This window comes from Triticum dicoccoides, chromosome 2B (assembly GCF_002162155.2).
Source record: "Triticum dicoccoides isolate Atlit2015 ecotype Zavitan chromosome 2B, WEW_v2.0, whole genome shotgun sequence".
In the NCBI taxonomy this organism is placed as follows: Eukaryota; Viridiplantae; Streptophyta; class Magnoliopsida; order Poales; family Poaceae; genus Triticum; species Triticum dicoccoides.
In genome coordinates this window covers 172,719,079-172,729,614 of record NC_041383.1, presented here as the reverse complement: position 1 = coordinate 172,729,614, position 10,536 = coordinate 172,719,079, and the positions used below count along the sequence as shown (strand labels likewise).

General features: G+C 46.5%; 2 protein-coding genes and 1 pseudogene across 2 annotated transcripts; 2 read left to right on the top strand and 1 right to left on the bottom strand.

Annotated features, from left to right (window-relative positions):
* The first annotated feature begins 445 nt into the window (after nucleotides 1-445).
* Nucleotides 446-4,482, top strand: LOC119362867 (transmembrane emp24 domain-containing protein p24delta9-like). Its single transcript, XM_037628140.1, has 4 exons — nucleotides 446-806; nucleotides 909-1,118; nucleotides 3,840-3,916; nucleotides 4,108-4,482. The coding sequence occupies exons 1-4, from the start codon at nucleotides 552-554 to the stop codon at nucleotides 4,250-4,252; spliced, it is 687 nt and encodes a 228-aa protein (XP_037484037.1). The 5' UTR covers nucleotides 446-551; the 3' UTR covers nucleotides 4,253-4,482.
* A 571-nt stretch (nucleotides 4,483-5,053) lies between these two features.
* On the top strand, nucleotides 5,054-5,164 carry LOC119266152 (annotated as a pseudogene).
* A 4,429-nt stretch (nucleotides 5,165-9,593) lies between these two features.
* LOC119360745 lies at nucleotides 9,594-10,536 on the bottom strand. The gene is made up of 2 exons (XM_037626259.1): nucleotides 9,874-10,536; nucleotides 9,594-9,736 (listed from the first exon to the last, which is right to left on the bottom strand). The coding sequence occupies exons 1-2, from the start codon at nucleotides 10,534-10,536 to the stop codon at nucleotides 9,686-9,688; spliced, it is 714 nt and encodes a 237-aa protein (XP_037482156.1). The 3' UTR covers nucleotides 9,594-9,685.

Here is a 10,536-nt window from a genome sequence, read left to right as displayed (position 1 = left end):
GCGACTACTCGGCGTTCAGCGATTTCTTCTTTTAAGTTTTATGAAACGCGTCGTGAACATGTCTAATATATGCCGAAGTTTGCCGAAATTTAGCCGTGTTTAAACGAACTGCGCCGAATGTTTTTTTAAAAAAGAAATTAGACGCGCCTGGAGGCCCTGGGGCCGGCGACTGGGGACCATTCCACCCCAGGTCGTTTTTTTGCGCCGGCTCGTCCCCAGGCGGCGATTTTAGGCGCCCCTGGAGGCCAACGGCTGAAAATGCTCTTATACTCTCATCATGTTGTCTCAACATTCAACAATGTTAATGCACGAAGTGATCTCATAGTTCGAGTACTATGAAAAGTATTCTCAGTTTATTTAGGGAAATTCCAGCTAATAAAAAAAAGATTTGATACTACTGCAACTTTTAGTCATTTGGACGTCACAAACCTCAACAAGCCCGTCCCCTTCTCCCCTCCTCCCCATCCCAGTCAGCCAAACGCCCAACACCACCTCGTGACTTCGTCCGCGGACCTTGCCTCGCGCTTCGATTCCCACTCCGATCTCCGGCCATGGCCGCGCGGCGCCCCGGATCCCCCGCTCCCAGATGGCTGCCCCCCTCCACGCTCCTCCTCCTGGCCGCGGTCCTCCTCGCGGCCTCGCCGTCGGCGCGCGCCCTCCGGTTCGACCTCGAGTCCGGCCACACCAAGTGCATCTCCGACGAGATCAAGGTCGACTCCATGGCCGTCGGCAAGTACAGCGTCGTCGCCCCCGACCCCAGCTACCCCGACGCCCAGCTCCCCGAGTCGCACCGCGTCTCCCTCAGGGTAAGTGATTAATCGATCGTCGTCGAGCGGCCCGCGATTCGGTTTGGGGGAAACCGCGGCGATCCGGCGATTTCGCTGATTTGTGCGATTGGGTCGATGCAGGTGACGTCGCCGTACGGGAACAGCATGCACTACTCCGAGAACGTGCAGTCGGGGCACTTCGCCTTCACGGCGGTGGAGGCCGGGGACTACCTGGCCTGCTTCTGGGCACCTGACCACAAGCCACCCGTCACCGTCACCTTCGAGTTCGACTGGAAGAGCGGCGTCACGGCCAAGGACTGGTCCAACGTCGCCAAGAAGGGCAAGGTCGATGTGAGTGCTTCGATTCGCCCTTGGGCTGCTCACTTGAGTTTGTTCTCAAATTTCAACTAATTCTGTTGTTTCATATGGCTGAATTACCCCTCTAGGTAATATAGTTTTGACCAGTGATTCATTCTATTGAATTTGCAACTTGCGCCTAGCAGCAGGGAGTTATACTCTACCTGTCACCCACGTGGGTGCTTGGATGTGAAATAAATTGTGAGTTTGTGCGTGGTTGGGTTATTATGATGGGTTGTTCGGGGGTCATGTCATTGGCAGTGTTGTTTGCAAGTTCGTCTGTTCGAGAGCAATTTCAGTGTGTATGGCTCTAGGACTGGTAGATTTTGTAAATTTGATCGAATTATTCAGTTCTAGGGTATGCTGAAATTTTAAGAGAACGGGGTAGGCTGATTGAATTATTCAGTTCTAGGGTATGCTGAAATTTTAAGAGAATGGGGTAGGCTTGCAGCGTCTGTTAATATCTCGTGTGGAAACCATGATCTCTTTTAAATTTAGTCATTTATATACTTTTAAGTTGAGTTCCTTAGGGTGTGTTTGGTTCGGGAACGAAGTGGAACGGAATGTAATGGTTCCATTCTACTAGAATGGGTCCGTTCCGTCCTTGTGTTTGGTAGGAGCAATTTTAAGGAATGGAATGGTTACATTTTGGTGTTTGGTTTGAGAGATGGAATGTAATGATATTATTCGTCACAACTGATTATATTGACTCATCCTGAATTAGATTTTGGTAGAAAATGAAACTAAATGCATATTGAACACTTTATATTGATCCAGAGAACAGAGATACATCAAACTGTTGGAAAAATATATAAACTGAACTAGAAATTGGTAGAAAAATAAACTGAACTAGATCTTGCTAGAAACTAAACTAAATTATATCTTGATAGAAGGCCATAGGCACGCACGCACGCCGCCGTTAGCCGTGCATTGCAGCCGGTTCACGAACATGTGGAGGTTTGTCTCTACTGTACCTGCAGTGTAGAAGATACAGAGAAAGTTCAGAGAAAAAAACAGTGTTAAAATTCAGAAAGGAAGCACACACACACAAACACAACACATCGGCTTCTGCACGCACGCACATCAGACTCGTAGACGCGCTGGAGCCCTTGACAGCCGCCGCCGCTTGCCGCGGACGCCCTGGATCCACCCCCGCAAGCAAGAACATACACTGGAGATGTGGGGAGGATCGCAACTTGAGGAGAAACAGCAGGAACTCCAACTCTGCCGGTTGCCTCCGTCGGTAGTCCGCGGCAGCAGCCGTTTGCCCGCCGCCCCGCTGATATCCTACCGCGGATGTGGGAGAGACGAGGAGATGCAGCGCCGAGAGGAAAGAACGGCGATGGAGAGGCGGCGCCGAGAGGGAGAGAGCGACGAGGGAGAAGCGAGGAGGCCGCAGATGGAGGTCGGAGTTGGAGGCGAGTGGGTCGGGAAGGTGAGGGCGGAGACGGGGACGAGGTAATTCCTTTGATTCGGCGGTACGAGCGCATTCCGCATATTGGGTGAATATGCCGTTCCTGAGAACGGGTGGGTTCCTATGATCCAGGAACAGAACGGACCCGTGACGTTCCACCTGATGATCGGTACCAAACACACCCTTAGTTTGCTTGTTCACTTGGGTTGCCATGCGGTTTTCTGTAGTATGTCTAGACACTGTGGTCATTCTGAGCGCACCTGAATCAGTTCCCTTCTGGCTTTTCTACTTTATGTCGAGGGATCTGCCTGTGAGGTGGTAGATTAGTCCCTTCTAGGCCTGAGTTGGTTGTAGTATGCATCTGTGTTGTTTAAAATTTTGATTCAAGGAGTTTTAAGAATATCAGGCAGTTCTTGCAAGTCAATCTTTCCTGCATATTAGTGTGTTTGGAGAAGATGCTGAATAGTGCTGTGGTTAGTTAAATTAAGTTAACTCTTAGTCTTGTGGTAAAATGTGTTCTGATTTGCTCGCTTTGTTACTTGTACAAGAGTATGTATACGAACTAGGTTACAACATTGACTTTTGTATGTTCTGTTAGGCATTTTTCTTCCTTGGTTCTGTATGTTATTGTACTTGATTGAATTGTGAATATCACTTGCACACAACGTAAGGTGTGATGTAGAGTCAGATTCTCACTGAACAGGTTTTATATGTCAAACAAGCTTTTGGTGTCTCGCCATATTTCCAAAGAGGGCAATATATGAATTTGATATGCGATTAGTTTGGACATTCTTTAATTTTTCATCAGTTCTTCAACATAAGCACATATTTTCACATAAAAAGGAAAATGAATGCAGAAAGGAGACCCAGTGCCCACTGATTCTTTTATCTCTCAGAAATTGGGTGTTTAGTAGCTTCTGCAACATTGTCCATATAATAATTGCACATCGACATATCATTGCTGGTAACATGTGTCACTGTGTCAGCTAGCGTTTGTTCTTAAACAGTAGGCACAATAGGGGTTCGTAGTAGCTTTTGAACACTGCTCATAAAGTCATGAAATAAGCCCCAAAAAATATATCTGGTTCTGTGAGCACGGTCTTAATATGAACAGAACACATTAACATTGTTAAGTCACCATTTGTTTGTCATGCCTATACCTCTGGAGAGAACAGCCAATAACATGTTGCACATCACCAATTACTATTAAAATACATAGATCTTGCATGGCATGTTATAACTCCTATATTGTTTCGTCATAGGATCAGCTGTTTATGCATTTGTATTCTTACTTGTTGCAGATGATGGAACTAGAGCTGAAGAAGCTAGAGGATACCATCAAGTCTATTCATGAGGAAATGTTTTATCTACGTGAAAGGTACAATGCTGCCTGTTATTTCTAGCTCTGGTAAAACTTTGTTTGATGATAATTAGAGAAGCTAACTCCAGATCAAGTTTTTGGCCTGTCATTCGTGTACCTAGTATTTTTAAGGCACTGGTAAAACTTCATTCCATGATAACTAAGACGCCATTCTGAAACCAAGTTTTTTATATCTGTCATTCGTGCAGGGAGGAGGAAATGCAGAACATCAACAGGCAGACGAACTCGAGGATGGGGTGGCTGAGTTTCCTCTCACTCGGCATCTGCTTATCCGTGGCAGGGCTGCAGCTGTGGCATCTGAAGACCTTTTTCGAGAGAAAGAAGCTGCTGTAGTTTCCCCCATGATCACAAACAAATCGTTGCGAATTAGGGTATATTGTTTCTGCCAGCTGTTGACCTATGTTTCCAAGCGAATACTTGAACCATCAGTAAGAAAGAAACCGTTGATCATCATACTTGTGAAATGCCTTTCTGTGCCCTATCTTCTGTCTGATCAAATACAGTTGTAAAATGTTTCCCCTTTTTTCTTGAACAGCGATGAAATGTTTCTGTTGATGGTTTCATACGATGTAACGTAGAGCGACATTGCTTTCTTTTTCTAGAGCTGTAGAACACATCGTTGCTACTGTTACAAGTACTGTTCCTTTTAGCGAGTGTCGGCAACTTTGCCAACCAAATAATACAAATTGTTTCCTGGGTCCACAACATATAGCAGAATAAAGAATACACGATTTTACATAGTGCTCACACGACCTAGGAAGGAAAATATGTTACAAGGTTCTGTTGTTTTTTAGGAACGGATCAAATTCTGCTGTGTGTGCTGCACCCAAAAGGAGTGTTTTTTTGACAAACTCAATTTTTTTTGAGGCAAACTCAAAAGGAGTTGAAAAAGTGTGAGGCTACGGGTCTGTTGGGCTGGGCTATTGTTGCCTGTCGAGTGGGCTGATCAGCTGGTTGGCCCATATTGCCTTTCTGTAGTTCTGTGAGCTTTGCTGGTGAAGCATGTGTGACGGCAGTCGAGTGGAAGAGGCGGAGCGGCTGTTTTCGTTTAGTCCCACCTCGCCTGGCCAAGCGAGTGTGGGGAGGGAGCTGGCCTATATAAGAGGATGTGGTGCTAGCGTTAGAAAGGCACGCAGCTGCGTGGTGAGCACAAAGCGAACTATTCTTTCGCCTTTTACTAAAGAATACCGTGTGCACGCCACACTAAGCAGCATACCTTAATTTTTAAAGGGTGTCTTCTCCCTGTTAGAAGGCCCCATCAATTCTAAATTTAAATTTTATTAAAATAAGATAATGCAAAGCTGGTGTGCTCTTTTAGGGTTGATAAACTCTTGGAATTTTGGAGTTAGTTTTTTAATGAATTTCTCCAACTAAAGCATTTGAAATTGAAATGAAATATGTGCGGTGGTGAGCCAACTCTTCGAGCGTGTTTCTCTGTGAGAAAGACCAACAAGTCTGAATTTTGATGATCAATTCGTTGGTTCCAAATTTTCAAGCCCGACTCTGCATCCTTACCTTTCATTTGTCTGACCACTATCTTGAGATCAGCAGCGAACCAGGCTTACGTTTTTCAGAAGTGTCTTTGTTCTTTTTCTTGTTATTATATTTTACAGAGTGGCTTCTGTAAATGACATAAGAAGCATCTATCTGCACAAAAACTGGAACCACAATCCTGCAGCAGAAGCAGATTACTGAACATATATAGTTCTTCTTCCCAACATATACAGGTCGCAAACAGTACTGATTCATTGATGCTACAGTAATATCGGACCATCGGCCCTCTACCCCCCACCCGCGCACGCTCGCGCTGGAGACCCTTCTCCCCACGGTCCCAGATCGGATCTGGCGCGCCGCGGCCACTCCCCTCGTCCAACTGCTGCACCACATCCTGTTGGTCCTGCTCGGCGGCGCGGCCACATCCGTGGTGATCCTTCCCCCGTCCGCGTCTTGCCTCCCGTGCTGCAGCCCCTCTGTTGCTGTTGTCCGTTGGGGCGGGCGTGAACCTTGGGGGAGGTGGCCGCGACTCGGTCCTGCCTAGGTGCAGGCCACCCTTCGTCCCCAACGGCGTCTCCTCCGAGCTACGGTGACGGCCTGTGCGTGTGTGATGACGGCGATCCTCTGGCAGGTTGTTAGAAGCTTTGCGGTGGATTTTGTAGACACCACTCCGGTCCCGGCCTTCATGAACCTGCGTTCTCCAGTGTCCTTGGTTTGCCTGCGTTCTCTACCGGCGCGGTTTTTGGCCCCGGCGCACTGGCAGCTGCGCCCCTTCCAGCTTCGGTTCGATGGTGTTATGGTGGCTCCGCCTCCAGCGACACGGATTTGCGTTCCCTTCTGGTTCCGGATTGACGGCGGCACCGGCTGCCATCCTTCCATCCGCGACGGCTATCTACATCGCTGCCCCTCCGACCCCTCCAACTACACGCCATGTTGGTTCCAACGCTCGCGTTTTTCGTTGGCGATAGGTGCAGCCCCACCCCAATCTGAGGTAGCGGTCGACAAGCAGGTTGTCGCTGGTATCTTTGGATCCTGATTTGGCAGCTTTGGGATTGCTCGGACTTATGCCAGAAGAAATCCATGCTCGGCTTGCTGAAGCGGGTGTCATTTCTCTTCTTGGAGGTGCTGCCATGGCCTCTACCCATGCCCCCTTCGAGCATCAAGAGAAACCCTAGGTCCGGTTCTCCGGACCGGATGTCGGCGACGTCACGACATCGCTCCCCTTCTTGAAGGCGCTATCTTGCTAGCTCGTGCTGTCCTGGTGTTGGATGGATTTGAAGATGTTCGTCGTCCTGCTGGTGTCCCGGTGTTGGATTTGAAGATGTTCGGCTTCCTGCTGGTGTCCCGGTGTTGGATTTGAAGATGTTCAGCGTCCTACTATTTTGGTGTGCTTTTCTAGGTTTGGGTTTGGTGGGTTTAGTTGTGTCCTTCACCTTGTTCGGGCTAAGCACCCCATGTCTCTCTGCTTCAGACATCATGCTCATGCGCTTCTTGCGTTCACGCTATGTGTTGTATCCTTTATTGTACTCATTCTCCTATCTTCTATCAATGAAATGATACGCAAGCTTTGCGTATTCACGAAAAAAATAGTAATATCCTAGTCCAATGCAGAGTATAACTAGCTTTTGGTCTGCTTGAAAATGGCTAAAAAATGCAAGTTAGTCCTCGGCTCTAAACAAAGAGATCAAATATTCCATGCAATCAAAGTATAAAGCAAGACATTCGTTACAGCTATGCAGCTCGCGTACCTTCATTATCCCTTCATTAATTCGAAGAAATAGATGCCCTTGTGTACCTGAGTGGGCATATTTAGATTCTATATAGTCAGTAGTCTAGTGAAATAAAAAAATCAGCAGTAACTCAACAATTAGAAAGCAGGAAAATCTTTTGCTCAATCAGTCTGAAGAAGCTTTAATTTCATCTCTTGTAGTATCTTTCACTGCTTGTCTGCTCGTGTGTTTTTGGCATGGTTGATCTTTTGCTACTGCTAAGCTAATACTGGACGATTTGGCTTCAGAAACAAGCTAATACTGGACGATTTGGCTTCATATTTCGGTACCATGACAAACTAGTATTATGATACTCCCTCCGTTTCTAAATATAAGTCTTTCTAAAGATTTCACTATGGACTATGTACGGATGTATATAGACATAGTTTAAAGTGTAGGTTCACTCATTTTGCTCCATATGTAGTCTTTTATTGGAATCTCTAAAAAGACTTATATTTAGGAACGGAGGGAGTTCTTTATAAGGGGCAATGGTAGGTTACAAAAGCATTATGTTTGCTCGGCTCGGTTACTCTGAACCACACGGACAGAATGTGGTATTTCTTTTGGAAACAAAAGGATGATTCACCGAATCAAATACTCCCTCCGTCTCAAAATAAGCGTCTCAATTTTGTACTAACTCTAATAAAAATTTATACTAAGCTCAAGACACTTATTTTGGGATAGAGGGAGTATATGATTTTCTGGTACACAAAACAAATACGTCTGTGGCCATAACTTAAGGTTGCAGCCCAATGATATATTCTGACCCAATGGGTGTGGGTTAGGCATATTTGTCTATTGCGAAATGTGTGTATGTAAGAAATAATAATCCATCTGATAAAAATAAAATAAAATAAACCATCACTTCCTTATCATAAACCGACCAAATCATAGAATTAACATGGAATCGTCATCATAAACCAGCACCAGTTTGATAAATGACGTTATGAAGATCACAACTTCACCACTAGAATCAACAATGAATTATGCTTGCTCCACACCTGGAGGTCTTGACTAGCATCGACTTAGTGAAGCCGCAGGCGGTCAGTCCTTTCCCTTCCTAGGTGACGACATGGCCCATGTAGTCACAGAACCCGTCGGCTAGGAATCATGCAAAATCTTGATGTGTCTACATCCATTTCATGAATCTTTCAGCATGCAGTAGAGGATATTCAAATGAAAGAAAACAAAATGCTTGCACAAGCTCGGTTTGATCGATGGGTTCCTACGAACGTTTCCTTCGTTTACGGGAAGCTCCCAGACCGAACATCCGGGAGTTATCGGTGGCAATTCCAAAATTGCGAGCCCTCATCCGTTTACAGCCATTTCGCAATCGGGTGCACCCCCCCCCCATCCCGCAAAAAATACAGGCGTATGGGATTCAAACCCATGACTTCTTCGATCATTCTAAGATGCAATTACCAAACGCCCACAAACATCTTCTGTGACTATTTGCATCTTCTTCGCTCTTTTATTCTTTATTTTTGTTATTTTCTTTTATCTTTTATCTCTTTTTTTGTTCCTTTTTGTTCCTTTTTTCCTTCTTCCTTTTCTTTTGCTAAATGCATGATTTTTTTTAAATTTTGTATTTTTTTATCAAAAGCAATGAACTTTTTTCAAAATCGACAATTTTTTATTTTCAAAATTGATAAACTATTTTAAAACTTGATGAACTTTTTCAAAATCAATGATTTTTTTCCAAAATTGTTGATTTAAAAAAAAACTAATGAACTTTTTTCAAAATCAATGACCTTTTCTCAAAGTCGATGAACCTTTTTTGAAAACCCGTGAAATTTTTTGAGTTTGCTAACTTTTTTCAAACCCCATGATTTTTTTTAAACTCGTGATTTTCTTTGACTTCGTGAACTTTTTTAAGTCCATGATTTTTTTTTCAAATCCAATGAACTTTTTTGGAACCCGTGACCTTTTTCGAGTTCGCGAACTTTGCTCAAATCCCCACAAACTTCTCTGAAATCCACAAAACAAAATCATGAACCTTTTTTTAATAATTCAAATAATGTCGATAATATTGAGGGAAAGTTCACCCAATTCAAATTTTTATTCACGAATTCACCTGAACGAAAGAAACTATGAACGAAACTTGTAAACTGAAGAAATCTGAGCGAGCGACCGAAAGAAACAGACTATCGCAAAAAAAAAGACTCCTAGCAAACTTGGGATCATAGCTAGCGCTGACAGATTTTTTATTTTTTTGAAAGCTAGTGCTGACAGGTGCGAACGTTTGGACTGGTAGCGAACTTGAATCGTAGCTGTCAGGATTTAATTAATCCTATTAATTTCTGCCTTTTCTAATCGAGACGGTTGTCTCGTGTCCCTTCGGACGCACCCCTTCGGGAGGCTATATATATGTGTAATCCCATCATCAATAAGAACAATGATTCACTTTTACTTCTCTGTCTATTGTCTCTCTCGCTCTCTAGTCAGAACACGTTATCAGCGCGTGTCTCTCCGCTGAGAGAAAAGGCCATGCCGCAGTGGGTGGTTACGCATAAACCCGGACGAAGCAAAGACGGGCATCCGCATGCATGCATCCCTGCACGGAATCGACCAGGGAGACGTTAATTCTATTGTCGTGATTAAGATCGGCAATCGATTGTGTTCTCATGAATGGCCTACGGGAATTTCTTTATTGAAATTGATCAGAACAGAACACAGGGAAGATGGAACAACCGTGCGAAGAGAAGCGGGGGCAGGCCGCAGACTAGCGCAGCGGCGCGGCGCGGCCAAAGACGCGGATCGGCGGTGGTTGATGACGCCTTCCATGCCAACCGCCTCGCTGTGCAGCAACGCTGTGACGTCTTCACGGCCGGCGTCGCCCTCGCTGACCACCGCGAATCCCGGCGCGGAGGCGGTGCCCAGTGCGCTTGCAGCCCTCGGTTCTGACGCGGCCTCGACCCCGCGGCGTCCCGTTCGCCGTGAGGTGAAGTGCTCAGACGGCGCGGCCTCGGCCGGCGTCCGGAGACAACCAAACCAAGGAGGAGGCGGCTGTGGCCCACGGCTCCGATGTGGAGACAGCGGCCAGCGACCATAGCGCGTCGTTCCCAACCGTTCGCGGCGCAGCGAGCAGCACGCAGCCCTCCTCCGGCGCGGCTCGCAGCCCGATGGCACAAGCGGCCAGCGGCCGATGCGGTTCTCTCCGCTCAGCCATGGCGCGGCGGGCTCATTCTCGCGGGGCGCACCGGCTACGCTCCCCGGTCTCCAACTCGAGGCGCAAAGGCGAGACTGCCTCCGGCAGGCCAGTGCACGGCGCGAGCACATCTCGGCCAACGGCCGGCGTTTGGAGCGGCTGCTCCATCCTGCATGGCCGCAGTGGCAGCGTGGCCCCTCCGGCAT

Coding starts and splice junctions, on each gene's coding strand:
- LOC119360745 (XM_037626259.1), bottom strand. CDS start 10,536: ATGCCGGAGGGGCCACGCTGCCACTGCGGCCATGCAGGATGGAGCAGC. Junction 9,737..9,873: donor CCCCCGCTTCTCTTCGCACG/GTTGTTCCATCT, acceptor GATTCCGTGCAG/GGATGCATGCATGCGGATGC.
- LOC119362867 (XM_037628140.1), top strand. CDS start 552: ATGGCCGCGCGGCGCCCCGGATCCCCCGCTCCCAGATGGCTGCCCCCC. Junction 807..908: donor CGCACCGCGTCTCCCTCAGG/GTAAGTGATTAA, acceptor GGGTCGATGCAG/GTGACGTCGCCGTACGGGAA. Junction 3,917..4,107: donor ATGTTTTATCTACGTGAAAG/GTACAATGCTGC, acceptor TCATTCGTGCAG/GGAGGAGGAAATGCAGAACA.